Source organism: Nuphar pumila, chromosome 11 (assembly GCF_984573655.1).
Source record: "Nuphar pumila chromosome 11, dmNupPumi1.hap1.1, whole genome shotgun sequence".
In the NCBI taxonomy this organism is placed as follows: domain Eukaryota; kingdom Viridiplantae; phylum Streptophyta; class Magnoliopsida; order Nymphaeales; family Nymphaeaceae; genus Nuphar; species Nuphar pumila.
The window spans coordinates 33,270,888-33,289,822 of NC_143259.1; the positions used below are offsets into that span (position 1 = coordinate 33,270,888).

At 41.9% G+C, this 18,935-nt stretch overlaps 1 protein-coding gene across 1 annotated transcript; it reads right to left on the reverse strand.

The window, feature by feature from the left end:
• Positions 1-1,976: 1,976 nt before the first annotated feature.
• LOC149822233 (spermidine synthase-like) lies at positions 1,977-18,258 on the reverse strand. Its single transcript, XM_089980799.1, has 9 exons — positions 18,083-18,258; positions 5,481-5,557; positions 5,255-5,377; positions 4,601-4,705; positions 3,845-3,917; positions 3,354-3,425; positions 2,791-2,986; positions 2,572-2,704; positions 1,977-2,336 (listed from the first exon to the last, which is right to left on the reverse strand). Exons 1-9 carry the CDS (start codon positions 18,186-18,188, stop codon positions 2,271-2,273), a joined length of 951 nt encoding a protein of 316 aa, XP_089836925.1. The 5' UTR covers positions 18,189-18,258; the 3' UTR covers positions 1,977-2,270.
• Between the last annotated feature and the right edge of the window lie 677 nt (positions 18,259-18,935).

Sequence of the window (18,935 nt, forward strand, 5' to 3'; positions counted from 1 at the left end):
GACACGACAAGGGGTCGACCCCCTGCCGGAACTGCAGGGGGTTGACCCGTTGCCGGGGTCGACCCCCTGCCGGAACCGTAGGGGGTCGACCCCTTGCTGGGGTCGACCCCCTGACGGGGTCGAGCGCCTGTCGGGGTTGACCCCCTGCCGGACAAGATAAGGGGTTGACCCCCTACCGGGGTTGACCCCCGGCCGGACACGGCAGGGGGTCGACCCCCTGCCGGGGTCGAGCGCCTGGCGGAGTCGACCCCCTGCCGAAAAATGCAGGGGGTCGACCCCAATCCATTTAACGGTGGGGCCCGGAAATACCTGCGCTTCCTCCAAGCGGCGGCGGCGGAAGGTTGACGAAGATCGACTTCCAGCGAACGGTGGGGGCCGGCAGAGAGGTCGACGGGAAGGAAGAGGGCGGCAGGAGGGAGAGGGCGGCGGGAGCAGCGAAAGAAGAAAGAAAAAAGAGGGCTGAGATTAGGGGTTATGCGACATTTAGCGACGGATTACTTCCGTCGCTAAGCCATCGTAATTCAAAACACGAAAAAGGCGACAGAAAATATTTCGTCGCCCAGGCCGTCACGAAATAACGACGGAATATAATCTGTCGCAATTCCGCCGCTAAATGCCGTATTTATTACGACAAAATATTCTCTCGCAAAATCCGTCGCTGCTTAGCGACGGATTTTGCGAGGGAAAATAATCTCTCGCTATTTTCGTAAAATTCTTTAATTATAGCGACGGATGCATTTCTCTCGTTAATCCGTCGCTAAGTCGCGACGGAATAATGTCGTCGCTAAATTCCATCGCTAATCAACTGTTTTTTTGTAGTGAGAAAACTACATAAATAACATAATTTTTTGCATGCTTCTCAAGGAACTTTTAAGTGGGGGTTTGTGATATTTGACAAGTAGAGTGATATATCGCGTGAACTTCGTGAGTTTCACATATGTGAAGGGTAAAAAAGTCCTAACAAAATTGGCTATTTGCAGTTTTCTTCATCGGACTAATTTTGCCAAATTGTTGAGGTTTTTAAGAAAATGTCTTATTTTTTTTTACCGTGCAGGTCATTTTCCGTATAGAGAAGCTGCGGTCAGTGAAACTATAGACGTTGTGTGACAGCTTGGCCTTTTACATTACATGCTTTTGCAAAAAAATGCGTCATTGCAAATTGTGCTGAACTGCCAAAGTACACGCCATGAGATACAAGTGGGCGTTTGGGTTCTCTTGAGATCTTTTTGGCCACTTTGCACCAGGTTTTACTTTTCCAAACTATGGACGGACCTTCATGCGGGAATACTAAATCTTTTTGAGGAAGATGATATGCATAACGTAGGTGTTTCGTATCGATTGAACTCGGTAACATGTACTTAAATCGATCTTCACCTACTAAGGTAGTAAATTTTTCCATGTCAATCATAACCCAAAACCTATATCAATCAATCAATTCTGGTTGCGACACGATACTGGGGTGACCGCATGATATCCTGATAAAAAACCATGATATCGACTAATCCAACTACTAGAAGAATGAATCATGGCTCTGAGGGAGCACACTAGGATGATTTTGCCGCAATACACAATTTGCAGGAAGGGATTTAGTGGGATGTCTAAAGAACTCCTTGGAATCAGATCCATCCAAGCGCCAGGGAAGGAGAACTTGAGCTGAAAAAAACATGGTCTACGATCTTTGCAAATGAATTATGCCAGAGAAACCATTTTCCTTGTACGCTAGACCGGAAGTCAAGATTCGATTCTCATGGGTGTCACCCCTCTGCGCAAGCCAATGCGTAGCATAGGCCCTGGGGGCAGGGGTCCGAGCCTAGGAGTTTTACGCTGCCGGCACGATGACCTTAGGTATGGCAGGCTGGGGCAACCAGGTCTTTGTGCCGGGTGCAGTTTCTTCAGGTTATAAATTCAAAAAAACCAATGATATTAAACGAGTGTAGCCAAATAAAGCTGTCTTATCCACAGCTTCAGCACCAAAATTGCCATAATCAAGATAAATAATATAAAGCACCAAAAGATTGCCATAATCAAGATAAATAAATCTTATTGTGTCAATCTTTATTGTTGCATATTTTATGCACTAAAAATTCCAATGGAAATACAGTAACGCTAATACGATGATACACCCGCAATATTCTCATGCCAAAATTCCACGACACTTGTGCAGAGGTCATTCTGTTGGCAGCCAAATTGCCTCACCAATCAAACAAATTGCATCAAACAGGTTTCCATGGAAAGCACCTTTGATTCCTTGCATGAGTCTGTAGAAAGTATTACTTAGCTTTGGAATTGATAATCTTCTTCGCAAAGGATGGCAAGCAGAAAGCAGCCGAATGTATCTGCACTCAGATTTTATCTTATGATGAGAAATACAAAACCAAGTGGCTACGGCATATGTCAAAACAAATTAATGACAGGTGAACTGATCTAAATCTGATCAAGTTAATTGACTAGATTACATTAGGCGCAATCACTGGAAAACTTGTATTAGTTATCCAAGCCATTCAGTTCAACTCCAATAACCTGAGAACCCTGTATTAAAGTAACAAAATAAATTAATGGATAAGGAATCACCTCAGAGTTGTAAAATTTCAAAGGACCTCTTGCATTGCTTTGTTTCCCACTCTCAACATCAATGGGATTCACTGGGTGGATAAAATCAACAGCTGGACCCTCGGTTGAACAGAGCATGAACCCGATAACACCACTGGAGATATAGAACTTATGTAATTCATCAAACAAAAATAGGCCAGATCAAAAGTCTGTCAATTTAGCACATTGCCCAAAGACTACCTTGGATAAGTTGGGACTGTTGTCCATGCATAGTCCACGGATCCTTTGAATATCTGGTGGCAGTTAGAGACGATATCTTCTATTATGTGCATATGCAACCAGATACTTTCTGCCTGTGTGCACACCACTCCTCCTGGACGAAGTGCTCTAGATACCAATTGAAAGAAAGGCTTCTTGAAAAGTTCTTCAGCAGGTCCTATAGAATACAGAAGCATTCGTTAATGCAAGTAGGCAATGCAGTTTCTTTGCATGAGAAAGAAAAGCTGATCTATATCAAAAGGCCAACTGGAGCAATTCAAAACTCCAGCAGCTCAAGCAGACAAATTCCCAGGAGGGCTATCAGGCTCAGTTCACCTCAGTTGGTTTAGATTTGCTTAACCCGTTCTGATGTAAGATGATCTCAATATAGGCCACCTTAACTCATAGCTGCTAGCTGAGTCAAAGGAATCTCAACAGAGCCAGACGAGACGGTGATTCTGGCCAACTCACAAGAATCAACTTGAAGGATCATGTAAGTCCTGACTTGGACTCCTGATATTTGAGCTGATCAAGTGTGTCCGTACCTATTGGATCAGAAGAATCCACTATAACTGCATCATAAAGGCCTTCAGGAACAGCTTCCAGGAAAGCAACCCCTGCGGAAAAAGAACCAACAATAATGAGCAGATTATGCCAAATACTGGTTCAAAGTATGAAACAAATGATTCCAAGAAATGGTTCCTAAGTTTGTCCCAGATCACTAGTTAGCAGTCCAAAAGAATTCTAATAAATGATTATCAAACCTGTCCTTGCAGCCCAGAGGCCGTGCTTGTAGTTCTACATAGCCCCCACAAGCTCAGATAACCCACCATGCTCCTGCAACTTGGCCTATGCCTCCTCTCGTGGCCAAAGTTGCATGAGCTGGCATTCCACCACATCATTAATGCAGACACAAATCCAATAAATACATATTATCAAGTCCCAAGCATAAGATTTTTTGACTTTCTGCTAACACTTAAAGGCTCCAAACTGATAACACGTACAGACTTTAAAAATAAAAGGAAAAAGCTCATACCATCACCAATATGAAGGTTCACACGAGGATCTTCAAATCCTACAGCTAAGTCAGGGAAAAAGCGTTTAGAAACCTGCAAAAGAAAAAAGCACATGATTTTAGAACTATTGGGATCACACAAACATAAAACATGATATGTCCCAGAGAAATGATTTCATGAAGTTTGAGAAATACAAATTAAAAGAAAAAGAATGTTTAGAGCACATCCTTCAGATATCTTTCTGAGCTTAATTTCTCATACACAGATAATGGCCATTCACATTGAACATTACACATCCGTAACACCAGAAAGCAAAGATTCAGTTCAAAGATTCAAATCACTTCTTTTAATTTTAAGGAAACAAAAAAGATAGAGTTGACAAGCTGCTAGTTCCTTAGGAATTCCTATGAGAATCCCTTGAAAGTAGGACTACTGCATTTTAAAAATTTCATGGTTGATAGGCAATCCTTTTGCAGTCATAACATCAAAGAATTCATAAGGAAAAAAAGAAAAGAAAAGAAGCAACTTGTTGGCAGTTACAAAAATCATTTGGAGAAACTCTATCTAGCCGCATAGTGAAAATACATAAGCTCAGAAAGGAAACAAAGGATGGACTCTACTCTTCAACATATAATAATTTGGCATAATCAGTTTGGGTTTCTATTTACTAGCTAACATAAGAAAAAGCTAAAGAGCACTCTTCCACAAAGAACATGGCCATCAAAGATGCAATCAAAATATGCAATTGAACATTTTCAGCAAATAATTTAACTTACTTCCACAACCATTGCATCAATTTCACATATATCAATTTGATCCACAGAAGTATGGCGTGCCACTTCCCTCAGAACACCACCATCACCTCCTCCAATGACCAACACCTGAGAAAAGATTGTTGAGTTAAAGAAAACAAAAAATATTCCAATCTGTTATAATTTCAATTATTCATTGGTCTTTGTGAAAAAAACAGTTAATTTGAAAATTCAAGTAATGTTTCAGGCAATTCAGCAAATATGCCTAACTTAAATGCATGATACATGAAAGATTATCAAATTAGGTCACACAAATTATATTGGACAGTGCAATGTTAAGAACAATTAAATGCAGATGGTAAACTTACCAAATTGGGTCACAAAAATATAAAAAAACAGTGCAATGTTAAGAATAATTAAATGTAAACCAAAAACTATGGTGCAAACTGACTTGATACCATTAAGTAGAAGACATTGTCAGGAAAATGGAAGGAACAAGAAAAGTACTAAGCTTCCTGGGAAAATAGAACTTTCAAGCCAACAAGTTGGACATTGACCATTTGGAATGTTCAGCTATGTCATACTCCTAATGTGACAATAAACTTCAGGGTTTTGGCTTAATGCAGAAAGAATTTTAAAAATATGCAGTGTTATCCATAAGTAAGAGGGAAGAAATACCTTCTTAGGACTTGGAATGGAGCAAAGTGGAAGGTGAGATATCATTTCCTGGTAGGCGCACTCATCCCTCTCTGTAACTTGAATCACACCATCCAAAACAAGGACCTTTCCATATGTCAATGACTGAGAAAGAAAACAATCTTACCCAATTATTGCTGAAGCTATGTAAATGTAAATGGTTAATAAATAACAAAACAAAGTGGGAAAAACTGTGAAGCACAGATACCTTGAACACAATGACATCCTGGTATTCAGACTTCTCCTGGAACAAGATTTCTTCGATTTTTAGGGAGTGTGCTTCTCCTGTACAGTCATATGGCACACCTAAATGAGCACACACAGTTTTTTCATGGCATAAAGGCAACATTACTAGGAGAGTGTTAGCATTCCAGTTGGATCAGATTAACTATATTGAAAAGGTTAGGAGTTAAGAATACTAGAATGTGAATAGTTCACCTCATCCCCAGCAATACAAATATGGCATCATGTGTTCATAAAAAAAAAAAAGAGGGGGGAGGGAAAAGGAAACAACCATCTGATTCTGCAGAGAAAAACTCCAACTGCCACAAGGTATAGAAAGTAAGGCCTCAAGAATAAGAGAGAGAGAGAGAGAGAGAGAGAGAGAGAGAGAGATGTACTCCAACTGAAGCAAGAGACTAGAGATCAAGAGATGGACAGCTCTACTTTACACATTCCTTGACATCCTCATCTATTTAATTTACAACATAATTGTGTCATTTTATGAGTTGTAAAGAAGGCCTTCTGCTGTATTGGAGACTCATTCTTCCACTAGAGTTTTCAGTGTGCTGACTTTGGCAATAGTGCCAACTATGATGATCATGTCGTAATACATGTTTAACATCTACCGACTTCTGAAGAACAAATGTCAATGCTGAGGACAAATTTGATGACCTTGTATACAACCTGGTGTCTCTATCATGAATACAAGAAGTTCCAACCAAAAAGTACCAAATTGAGCTAACTCATATAACCACAAGCCCAGCCAGGTCAGGTCAAACCATAAAGTACATGACTCATTGCAGACGTATTAATTTTGAACTACAGCAAGTTAGCAATCTAATAATGTATGCATATGCTCACTAAGACTAAAAATAAATTTTGCTCACCTCATCTTGAATAAAAAACAAACCCCAGATAAGGGACATGGGAAAGAAAGGCCCTGCAGACCTTGAGATGACTGTCCTCACCTCAAAATATGCACTTACCATCAATAAAACTGACACCAAGATGAAAGTCGTGGGTTTTTAGTTAGACAGCCTGATATTTAGCCAATCAACATAAAGCACAATAATAATGCACCACCGTTCATGCAATCAATTCTTCCTATTTCAAGTGAGAAATCTCAAACAACTAACGACTAAAGCATCAGGTACATAAACAACAGTAATACTCTGCTATATATATCTAAGTCTGGATATTAGTTTGAAAAAAAAATTATGGGCCATAGACTCATCTTATTCCAATGATATCAACATAAAATTAAGTACTGAAGCAGAAGACCTATAACCTTTTAGTTGTATGTAGAGACGTGTCTGTTTGTGTTTGTCCTATTCTAAACAGGCTCCGCTAACCACATTTTTTCCACATATCTAGAAGTTTTATTTCTTTCTCAATAGATGCCAATGTCTCCTTTGAGGTTACAAATAAGCATTACCAACCAACATAACCAACCCCACTCAACTGCACCCCCCTCATTTATTATGTTTCCTGGATCATAGCAGGCTAACTCCAATCTGAAAGAAACCAATCACTCACATGGAGCCATTTGATCTATTCAAGTTCAATAGCTAATTAATAGTAGTAGAATGAAATTATAGTAGTGTCATTCACATGATGTTACCGATTCAATTTTACTACCATATGTCCAGATAACAGATTAGCTTATGGCATTTGATCTTCAAAATCCTTTCATCACCCCATTGACTCAGTTCAAACAAATGGGAACTTGCATTGTCTTTTAAAGAAAAACTTAGTGACATATGCCTCATGCATAGCTGTTCTATCAGATAAATCTTGACAGCCTCATACTCTCAAGTACGAGTCATTTGGGAGAGGCATCTGTTCTATCCCATGGGCTACATATGAATAATAAGAGTTGATAGCAGATACATTGGATGTTAGAATTGCAACTTGACAGAATTCTGCACTTAAAGAAAACCTTACCAACCTCATTTCTTCAATGGCAACCCCCATGAAAAGGACATGTCATGTGCCAAAGTGCATTTTACAGAAACAATTATGAACTCTATATGACATGCGAGTAAAGTAACCATTCATATCCTAATTGGTAATAATGCCATCAATCAAGTTAGCCTACTCAAGATTCAAAATACCTTGCGTCGCCTGATTTAGCTAGAGCGTAGCAGTGGATGAGACATCAGAATTCTGAAGTTTAACAATCTTGGATAAATTTCTAACTATGCCACATGGACAAGGCTGTTTCTCGTGTGCCACAATTATCACCTTTTGCAGCTCTATGTGCAGTTCAATAATGTAGGAGGCAAATAGTGGTTTCATGTAATGCTCCCCCCACCGTGGGGGGGTTACGGAAGGAGGGGGGAACGACGCCCCTTCTTCTCCCACGAATCAGATCGTGGGAGAGGAAGAGGGGTGCCCCCATTTAATACAGAAGGGAGGGGGTAACCGACCCCATGGCTATAAAAGCCATGGAGGGGCTCCTCCCCTTTCCTTACTCGACCATCGAAGGAGTAAAGAGGGAGCGTGAAGAGAGAAAGCGGGAGAAGAGGAGCTCCGTTGGTCGTCGGCCACCAGGTAAGTTTTTCTCTCTCTTTTGATGTTCAGAGCAGAGGTCGCCGACAACCGAGAGGTTGCCGACGAGTTGCAGAGATGCAGGGACAGAGAGAACCCTGTTCCTGTCTGGCTCTATAAAGGGGGGTAGCAGAGGGGGTTTTCCCTCTGCTACTGTCACCCGCCGGTGACAAAAAACGGAGGGGGCAGACCGCCTGCTGCAAGGAGGCAGGAGGTCCGGCCAATGCCCTCGTTGGTTGCAGACGCAGTAAAAAAAATAAGGGGGTTTTCCCCTGCTACCACCATTGGATCGGCAGCCACCGGCGAGCGCCAACGGTGTCGCCCTGCTTACAATAAGCTGCAACAATCCGGCAACAGTAGGAGTTGCCAGAACTATTGCACGCCGAGATGACAGGCTCGGTCTGCATTTTATGCAGGCCGAGTCGGTCATCAGGTTGGACGTGACCCAGACTGAGCGCAGACTGGAGGAACTCAGTTTGGGTGTGTCCAGACCAAGCCAAACGAAAAAAAAAAGAGTGAGGATATGCGTGTTGTAACAGACCGTCTCGGTCTATTCGGATCGAGTCGGGTCCGAATTAGTTAGCAGACCAAGTCGGGTTTATAATTGTGGACCAATTTGGCCCAGACCAAAGGCGGACCCAATATGTGTCAGACCGACTCAGTCTAGACCGAGACAAATCAGACGCGTAGGGTATATAAAGATATGCGTGCGATTGATTGATCGGGTGAGGTGGAAAAATCGAAGTAGCGAAGACTCGATTTTTCCATTACAAATTGGATTCGGGTTTGGATCCCAGTTTGGACCCAAAACTCAAGTCAGACCTTATAAAATGACCCGATTTAGATCCAGACAAACCATTTCAAGTGGGTTTGGATCGAGAATACCGAATCCAATATCCAAATCAGAGTTGAGTTGAGGACTTAAGTGGTCCAATTTTTATTATGGATGTGAGTCTTAAAGTAACATGAGGTAAAGATGACATAGAGGTCATTGTTAATTGTTGAAAAAGTAAAAAGATCATTTTACCCTTGGTATGCCTACAAAGTATACAAGACATAACTAAGTGCCCCGAAGTCAGATTCATGTGATTCTTGAATCCATGGATTCTACTGCTTGAGTAGAATCTATTAGTAGGGGATGTGAGGACAAACTCTGAAAGAATGAAGTCAGAATTTGACAGTTAAGTCTATGAGTGTTTTAGTAATTTTGACAATGATACGAGGTATTTATTGATTTCAGATCAAAGGTTGCGTTAAACTAAGAATTTGAAATTTAAGCATTCCAGGTAAGTGAACATTTGCAAGTTTCCCCTTAGTTAATTAAAACACATGCTAGCTAGTTTAGGCATTCGTTATTATGATTCCAATGCTTCAAGTATGCTAGTTCTGTTATTGTGAATAGACATTGTTTTGCATGCTTAGAAATCTATAAAATTCAAGTGTGATGCTTAAACCTGTTCATGCATATTTTCTAAGTTATGAAATAAATGTAGCATGACATGATTGCATGTATGAGATTGATGTGTTACGTGAAAATTGAGGGTAGAGTTTCAGAGTCTCAGGGTAGGCATTACCTTGAGAAATGTCACGCTTATTATGCCTTGGGAGGGGCATTGTAAGTGTCGTGAATTAATTTATTGTGGGTTACCATCCTTAACAGTTCAGAGATGTGAACATGTGTTAAAGAGTGGTTAGTAGGCATACATTGATGATTGTATAACGCACTGACTTCAAGATGTAGATATTGAAAGAAAGTTGTGTATAGGATGACCACACAGAATACGATGAAGAACTCTATTAGAAGGCATGGTCTGGGGCAATGTTGAGGTGTACCTCTTGAGCAACTTGGGAATACCTCAGATGTTCTTAGGTGACCCTTAGGAGTTAAAACGTTGCCCACTAGACACATGTAGGATGTAGCATGAACCACAAAAACTTGGGGGCAGGTATAGCTCCTTGAGACACCTTGGGGGCAGGTATAGCCACCCTGGCTCTTCGGCTAGCTACCGTTTGAGTCCCTTCGCCCCCGGCTTGCAACCGGCGAGCTGCTACAGCACCTGTGTCCGTAGTCTGGGCCGATTTGGACTACGTTGTTGTGAGTGGTTCATATGTCTGGCCAATATCGTAGACTCTAAGTTGTCTACATGGGTTGCTACGCCCTAGAAGGTTGTATCCGAAATAGCTGAATAGAATAGAAGTGTCTGATAATGATGTTAGAAATGCGGTAAAAATGAGGGGTAAAACTCATAAATAACATGTGTATAAAGTAGCAAACTAAAATAATACTAGGAGCTTATAGCCCACTACAATTGCAACGGTTGTGTCACTTTGTAAATGGAATCTTACTGGGTTGTAGACTCACCCCCCTTCTTTTGGTTGCAACTGTAGGTTCAGGGACTACTGTCGTCACTCACAGGACTTAGTACGACTCTGCCACATCATCCACATCAAAGTATGGTTTGCCTCTACTCTTTTATTCTGTTTATGCATTTGGATGGTTATTGGAAAAAATAGATGTACAGACCTTTAATTATTAAATGAAAAAAAAAATCTGGCATGATTTGGAGTTGCTTTTGAGATTATTAAGTAATTTCCCTCTGGGAACTAACGTCCACGAACCCGGGCTCGAGAGGCCCGAATCAGGTCGTTACAAGTGGTATTAGAGCCAGGTTTCGATAAGAAAGGTTGGATTATGAAAGAAGAATTTGTTTGGATCGAAATAATTTAAAGGTCCTAAAAGAACGATTATTGCAATCATCCAAATGATTATGTGGCAAAAAGAGTCATAGGAAGGTTCACGTAGGTCCTGAATTTATTATTGTCGCTTGTTAGTAGGAATGGACGCTAACAACGATAGTGGCAATGAGAGCGACCGTAGAGGCAGTAGGAGCTTTGGGAGGCACAGGCATCCTGAAGTGATCCAGACGGATCAGATGGTTGTTGTCCTTTCGCTCTTCGTGACGGTCATGTTGGACGTCACTAGGGCAATGGGGAGTATGATACCTCTTGTTCCTTCTCCAGCCCCAGTTTCAGTCACAATCAACAACCAGAAGCTAAGAAACCTCGATACCGAGGAGCGCCTTCCAAGGGCAACAGCAATTGTAGGACTTGCGGCTTCAAGCATAAAGGTCGTTGCGATGAAAAGAATATTAAATGCTACAATTGTAGTCAAATAGGACACATTGCAAGGAAATGTCCCCAGCCAGTACAGAGAGAATGAGCAAAACCCAGGGAGAAACCAGTTGCTCCAGGCCGAGTTTATGCAGCAACTCTGCAGGAAGCCTTAACTAGCCCTGACGTGGTAGAAGGTACACTCCAAATTTTTGGTGTTAGTGCACATGTTCTCTTTGATTCGGGTGCTACACATAGTTTTACCACTCGGTATTATTACCTGTTTCACCTGTACCTCTAGAGATAAAATACCAAGTAGAGACACCAGTAGGAAAGTCGATGTATATAAATGAAGTCATCCAAGGATGTATGGTACAAGTCGAAGAACGTCTATTGTCGGTAGACCTTCTAATATTGGACTTTATGAGAGTGGACGTTATCTTGGGCATAAATTGGTTATCTAACCATCATGAAACGATTAATTGTTGAGGAAAAAGTGTCAGTTTTCAACACCCTGAAACCTCAACTATCACCTTTCAAGGCGTTAGAAAACTTGTGAAACCGGCTATTATTTCATATCTTCAAGTCAATCGGTATCTACAGAAGGGTTGTATTGGATACTTGGCTTATATGAAGACCGAAGTTGACGATAAACTCTCGATCACAGAGGTTGAGATTGCACGGGAATTCGTGGATGTTTTTCCCGAAGAACTTCCAGGACTTCCACCGGATAAGGAAGTCGAATTCCAGATAGATCTAGCTTCAGGTACAACGCCCATTTCCATTCCTCCATATAGGATGGGACCTGCTGAGCTCAAAGAACTCAAGGATCAACTCCAGGAGTTTCTGGATATCGGATTTATCCGACCATCGGTATCGCCTTGGGGCGCACCGATCTTGTTCGTGAAAAAGAAAGATGGGTCATTGCGTATGTGCATCGATTATAGGAAATTAAATGCAGTGACAATAAAGAACAAGTATCCTTTGCCAAGGATAGATGATTTATTTGATCAACTTTTAGGTGCAGCCTGCTTTTCTAAGTTGGATTTATGTTCTGGGTATCATCAACTAAAGATTCGAGAAGAGGATGTTGCCAAGACCGCGTTTCGTTCAAGATATGGTCATTGTGAGTTCCTGGTCATACCCTTTGGGCTGACAAATGCCCCAGCTGCATTCATGGATTTAATGAACAAAGTGTTCAAACCATTCTTGGATAAGTTCGAAGTGGTGTTCGTAGACGACATTCTCATTTATTCGGCCAGTAAGGAACAACACACAGAACATTTGATAATTATTTTGCAAAAACTTATAGATCATAAGGTATATGCTAAGTTCTCTAAGTGTGTGTTATGGCTTGATCATGTATCATTTTTGGGACATATTATCAGTAAAGAAGGAGTGATGGTGGACCCAGCAAAATTCGAAGCGGTAACCAACTGGCCCACACCCAAGAATGCCATAGAAATTCGAAGTTTCTTAGGGTTAGCTGGTTACTACAGATACTTTGTGGAAAGTTTTTTATATTGGCAGCTCCCATGACTAAGCTGACAAAGAAAGAGGTAAGGTTCAAATGGAATGAAAAGTGCGAGAAAAACTTACAAGAGATCAAGAAGCGATTAACCATTGTTCCAGTGTTAGTTTTGCCCTCTGGCATTGGAAGTTTTACCGTTTATAGCGATGCATCAAATAAAGGATTGGGTTGCGTCTTGATGCAACATGACAGGGTTATCACATATGCCTCAAGACAACTAAAGGTGCATGAGATAAATTATCCAACTCATGACCTAAAATTGGTTGCAGTAGTGTTCGCACTCAAAATATGGCGGCATTACTTATATGGAGAACAATTTGAGGTATTCATTGATCATCAAAGTTTAAAATATTTGTTCTCTCAAAAGGAATTGAATATGAAACAGCAGCGATGGTTAGAATTATTAAAAGATTATGATTTTGAGTTGAAGTATCACCCAGAGAAAGCTAATAAAGTAGCTGACGCACTCAGTGAAAAACAAGAATCAGTCACGAGACTATCCATATTAAGTCTGTTGGTGAGCATTGTAGAACAAAAAGCAGAAGTGCAATGTCTTTCGGGTCGACTGATGTTTGTCCAGACGACCTTAGGGTCAGAAATTTGGGACAAAATCAAAGAAAAGCAACTCTTAGATCAAGAGTTAGAAAGAATCAGGTCAACAACAAATGATGGTGAAGATCCAAATTTCAAAGTAGACGATCAAGGTATGTTGAGATTTCGGGATCGGGTATATATTCCTAAGGATGAGGAACTTAGAAAACAATTGCTTGCCGAGGCACATCATTCCAAGTATTCCATTCACCCTGGAAATACAAAGATGTATAGAGATTTGAAGAATAATTTCTAGTGGAATGGAATGAAGAGGGATGTTGTTGAGTATCTAATATGTCAGCAAGTAAAGATTGAACATCAGAGGTCGGGAGGACTATTGCAACCACTACCTATTCCGGTATGGAAGTGGGCAAATATAACGATGGATTTTGTTACAGAATTTCCTAAGACTAGAGAAGGATTGAATGCGATTTGGGTAATTGTTGATAGACTGACCAAGTATGCGCATTTTCTCGCATCCAAGACAATGTGTTCCTTTGAACAGTTAGCTCGTCTTTTCATAAAAGAGATAGTAAGATTGCACGAAGTGCCGGATTCCATTGTTTCTGATAGAGATTCGAAATTTACCTCTAAGTTTTGACAAAGCTTTCAAGAAGCAATGGGAACTCAGTTGAAAATGAGCACAGCTTTCCACCCACCGACGGATGGGCAGTCCAAAAGAACCATCCAGACATTGGAGGATATGTTGCGAGCCTGTACACTGGAGTATCACAACTCATGGTACGAAATTTTGCCGCTAATTAAATTTGCCTATAACAACAGCTTTCAATCCAGTATTGGGATGACTCCCTATGAAGCCTTATATGGGAGACATTGTACGACGCCTCTATGCTGGGACCAAGTTGGTGAAAGAAAAACCTTAGGACCTGAATTGGTTCAACAAATGGAGGAGCAAATCAGATTCGTCCATGAAAGACTCCATGCAGCCCAAAGTCGTCAGAAAGGTTATGCAGATAAGAGGCGACGTGAGTTGGAGTTCGAGTTAGGTGATCACGTCTTCTTAAAGATATCACCGTTTAAAGGAGTAATGTGGTTCGGAAAGAAGGGCAAACTAAGTCCAAGATATATCGGCCCATTCGAGATTTTGAAAAGAATAGGTTCTACAGCCTATCAGTTGACATTACCTCCATCACTTTCCAGGATATATAACGTATTTTATGTATCCATGTTAAGAAAGTACGTGTCAGATCATTCATATATACTGGATACAGTGGAATCGGTGTTAGACATCCAAAAAGATTTAGGCATTCGGGAAGAACCAATTGAAGTAATTAAATTTAAGAAGCACAAGTTCAAAAACAAGGTTATCCCAATGGTCCTAGTGAGATGGAAGCATCACAGTAAGGATGAAGCTACATGGGAGAACGAGGCAGATATGAGCGCACAATTTCTTCAATTATTTTCGAGAAAGATTCGAGAAGAATCTTTTTATAAGGAGGGTGGAATTGTAACGCTCCCCCCCATCGTGGGGGGTTACGAAAGGAGGGGGGAACGATGCCCCTTCCTCTCTCACGAATCAGATCGTGGGAGAGGAAGAGGGGTGCCCCCATTTAATATAGAAGGGAGGGGGTAACCGACCCCATGGCTATAAAAGCCATGGAGGGGCTCCTCCCCTTTTCTTACTCGACCATCAAATGAGTAAAGAGGGAGCGTGAAGAGAGAAAGCGGGAGAAGAGGAGCTCCGCTGGTCGTCGGCCAGCAGGTAAGTTTTTCTCTCTCTTTTGATGTTCAAAGCAAAGGTCGTCGGCAACCGAGAGGTTGCCGACGAGTTGCAGAGATGCAGGGACAGGGAGAACCATGTCCCTGTCTGGCTCTATAAGGGGGGTTAGCAGAGGGGTTTTTCCCTCTGCTATTGTCACCGTCGGTGACGAAAAACAGAGGGGGCGGACCGCCTACTGCGAAGAGGCAGGAGGTCCGGCCAAGGCCCTCGTCGGTTGCAAATACAGTAAAAAAACGAAGGGGATTTTCCCCTGCTACCACCATTGGATCGGCAGCCACCGGCGAGCGCCAACGGTGTCGCCCTGCTTGCAGGAAGCTGCAACAATTCGGTAACAGTAGGAGTTGCCGGAACTATTGCACGCCGAGATGACAGGCTCGGTCTGCATTTTATGCAGGCCGAGTCGGTCATCAGGCTAGACGTGACCCAGACTGAGCGCAGACCGGAGGGACTCAGTTTGGGTGTGTCCAGACCAAGGCAAACGAAAAAAAAAAAAAACGAGTGAGGATATGCATGTTGTGACAGACCGTCTCGATCTATTCGGATAGAGTTGGGTCTGAATTAGTTAGCAGACCGAGTCGGGTTTGTAATGGTGGACCAATTTGGCCCAGACCAAAGGCGGACCCAATATGGGTCAAACCGACTCAGTCTAGACCAAGAAAAATCGGACGCGTAGGGTATATAAAGATATGCGTGTGATTGATTGATCGGGTGCGGTGGAAAAATCGAAGTAGCGAAGACTCGATTTTTCCATTATAAATTAGATTCGGGTTTGGATCCCTGTTTGGACCCAAAACTCAAGTCGGACCTGATAAGACGACCCGATTTAGATCCAAACAAACCATTTCAAGCGGGTTTGGATCAAGAATACCAAATCTAGGATCCAAATCAGAGTTGAGTTGAGGACTTAAGTGGTCAAATTTTTATTATGGATGTAAATCTTAAAGTAATATGAAGTAAAGATGACATAGAGGTCATTGTTAATGGTTGAAAAAGTAAAAAGACCATTTTGCCCTTGGTATGCCTACAAAGTATACAAGGCATAACTAAGTGCCCCGAAGTCAAATTCTTGAATCCGTGGATTTTACTGCTTGAGTAGAAGTTATTAGTAGGAGATGTGAGGACAAACTCTGAAAGAATGAAGTTAGAGTTTGACAACTAAGTTTAAGGGTGTTTTAGTAATTTTGACAATGATACAAGGTATTTATTGATTTCAAATCAAAGGTTGCGTACAACTAAGAATTTGGAATTTAAGCATTCCAGGTAAGTGAACATTTGCAAATTCCTCTTTAGTTAATTAAAACACATGCTAGCTAGTTTAGGCATTCGTTATTATAATTTCAATGTTTAAAGTATGCTAGTTTTGTTATTGTGAATAAACACTTTTTTGCATGCTTAGGAATCTATAAAATTCAAATGTGATGCTTAAACATGATCATGCATATTTTCTAAGTTATGAAATAAATGTAGCATGACATGATTGCATGTATGAGATTAATGTCTTACGTGAAAATTGAGGGTAGAGTTTCAGAGTCTCAGGATAGGTATTACCTTGAAAAATGTCATGTTTATGCCTTGGGAGGAGTATTGTAAGTGTCGTGAATTAATCTGTTGTGGGTTGCCATCCTTAACAGTTCAGAGATGTGAACATGTGTTAAAGAGTGGTTAGTGAACATACATTGATGATTGTATAATGCACTAACTTCAAGATGTGGACATTGAAATAAAGTTGTGTATAGGATGACCACACAGAATACGATGAAGAACTCTACTAGGAGGTATGGTCTGAGGCAATGTTGAGGTGTACCTCTTGAGCAACTTGGGAATACCTCAGATGTTCTTAGGTGACCCTTAGGAGTTAAAACGTTGCCCACTAGACACATGTAGGATGTAGCATGGACCACAAAACCTTGGGGGCAGGTATAGCTCCTTGAGACACCTTGGGGGTAGGTATAGCTCCTTGAGACACTTTGGGGGCAGGTATAGCCACCCTGGCTCTTCGGCTAGCTACCGTTTGAATTCATTCGCTCTCGGCTTGCAACCGGCGAGCTGCTACAGCACATGTGTCCGTACTCTAGATCAGTTTGGACTACGTTGTTGTGAGTGGTTCATATGTCTGGCCAACATCGTAGACTCTGAGTTGTCTACATGGGTTGCTACGCTCTAGAAGGCTATATCCGAAATATCCGAATAGAATAGAAATGTCTGATAATGATGTTAGAAATGCGGTAAAAAAGAGGGGTAAAACTCATAAATAACATGTGTGTAAAGTAACAAACTAAAATAAGACTAGGAGCTTAGAGCTCACTACAATTGCAACGGTCGCGTCATTTTGTAAATGAAATCTTATTGGGTTGTAGACTCACCCTCCTTCTTTTGGTTGCAATTGTAGGTTTAGGGACGATTGTCGTCACTCACAGGACTTAGTACGACCCTGCCACATCATCCACATCAAAGTATGGTTTACCTCTACTCTTTTATTATGTTTATGCATTTGGATGGTTATTGAAAAAAATGAATATACGGACCTTTAATTATTAAATTAAAAAAAAAATCTGGCATGACCTTTTGAGATTATTGAGTAATTTCCCTCTAGAAACTAACGTCCACGAACCCGGGCTCGAGAGGCCCCGGATCGGGTAGTTACATTTCCTGACAAATAAAACTATCACATTTTGGCTCAGACCAGAATGGAAAACTCAACCACCGTCCTGGATATGGTTGAGTTTTCAATGGCTTAAAATAAGAGAGAGAGAGAGTTCTGAACTGAAACTATGCTTAAAGCTAAACATCAATAAAGAGGGAAAAAAATTACATCATGCCAAGAAAAGGAAACCAATGAAAAAAAAGGGAGGGAAAACAAGCATAATGGATCACAGACCAACAAAAAAGAAAACAAGAAGCATATAAAAGGAGAGGGGGAATGAGCCCATAAGTTAACCGACACCGATGAAGGAACCATCTCACAACAGAGGAGAAGGTGGGCAACAAAAGGAGGGAAAAAAACAATTACCAGGATCAGCAAAAGGGAAGAAGATGGGGGAGAGTTGAGTGATGAGAGGCAGACCTGGCCACATGGGGCTGATCTCAGAGAACCAGCCGGGAAGGATAGAGTCGATGCCGTTGTTGGCAGCAGAAGATGCATCGCCGGATGTTGGTGCTGCTGCCATCATTGATTCAGTTGGCGCTCTCTTCCTCCCCCCTGCTGAACCTTTGAGAGAGAGAGGGCAAAGGCAAGGCAAATGATTCACAAAATCATGCGGGAAACCCTGAATCAAAGCCTCTGCTTTTAAAGGGGTTCCGACCCCGAAAACTCCAAAGAAAACAAAATAGCGAAGTCAAACACATGACCAACTTTTTTCCTATTGGTCTTGTTGACACATCATCCATTGGCATCAAGATTTAGGAACGTGGCAATCCCTTGGGACCCGCGTGCACAATTTGAAGTAGGCGCCGCCTGTGGGCCCCACAGATAGGGCGTGCACGTCTACCGTTGGTGCAGGAATCAATTGGGGTGGGTGTAGGGGTGGCAATTTCTGACATGACCCGCCAACCGGCCTCTTAGGCGGGTTCGGGTTGGGCTTAAGCCAACCCGTTTAATAAACGGGTCGACCCGCGTAACCCATTTATTAAACAGGTCGGGTTCGGGTTGGGGGTATGCCAACCCGCCAACCCGGTTGACCCGTTTAATAAACGGGTTAGGCGGGTGGGTCAACCCGCCAACCCGACCCACCAACCCGTCAACCCGACCCGCCAACCTGCCTACCTGCCAACCCGATCCGTCAACCCGCCAACCCGACCCGCCAACCTGACCCGCGAACATGAAAACCCGTTTACCCGACCCAACCCATTTATTAAATGGGTTGGCGGGTCGTGTCGGGTTACCCGTTTATTAAACGGGTCGGGTTCGTGTTTGCCAC

Bases quoted from the DNA above. Each gene is read 5' to 3' on its own strand.
- LOC149822233 (XM_089980799.1), bottom strand. From the start codon at position 18,188: ATGATGGCAGCAGCACCAACATCCGGCGATGCATCTTCTGCTGCCAAC. The intron at 5,558-18,082 runs GTCTGCCTCTCA...ATGACTGTACAG, and splicing joins GATCAGCCCCATGTGGCCAG to GAGAAGCACACTCCCTAAAA. The intron at 5,378-5,480 runs GTATCTGTGCTT...TTTCTTTCTCAG, and splicing joins AGGATGTCATTGTGTTCAAG to TCATTGACATATGGAAAGGT.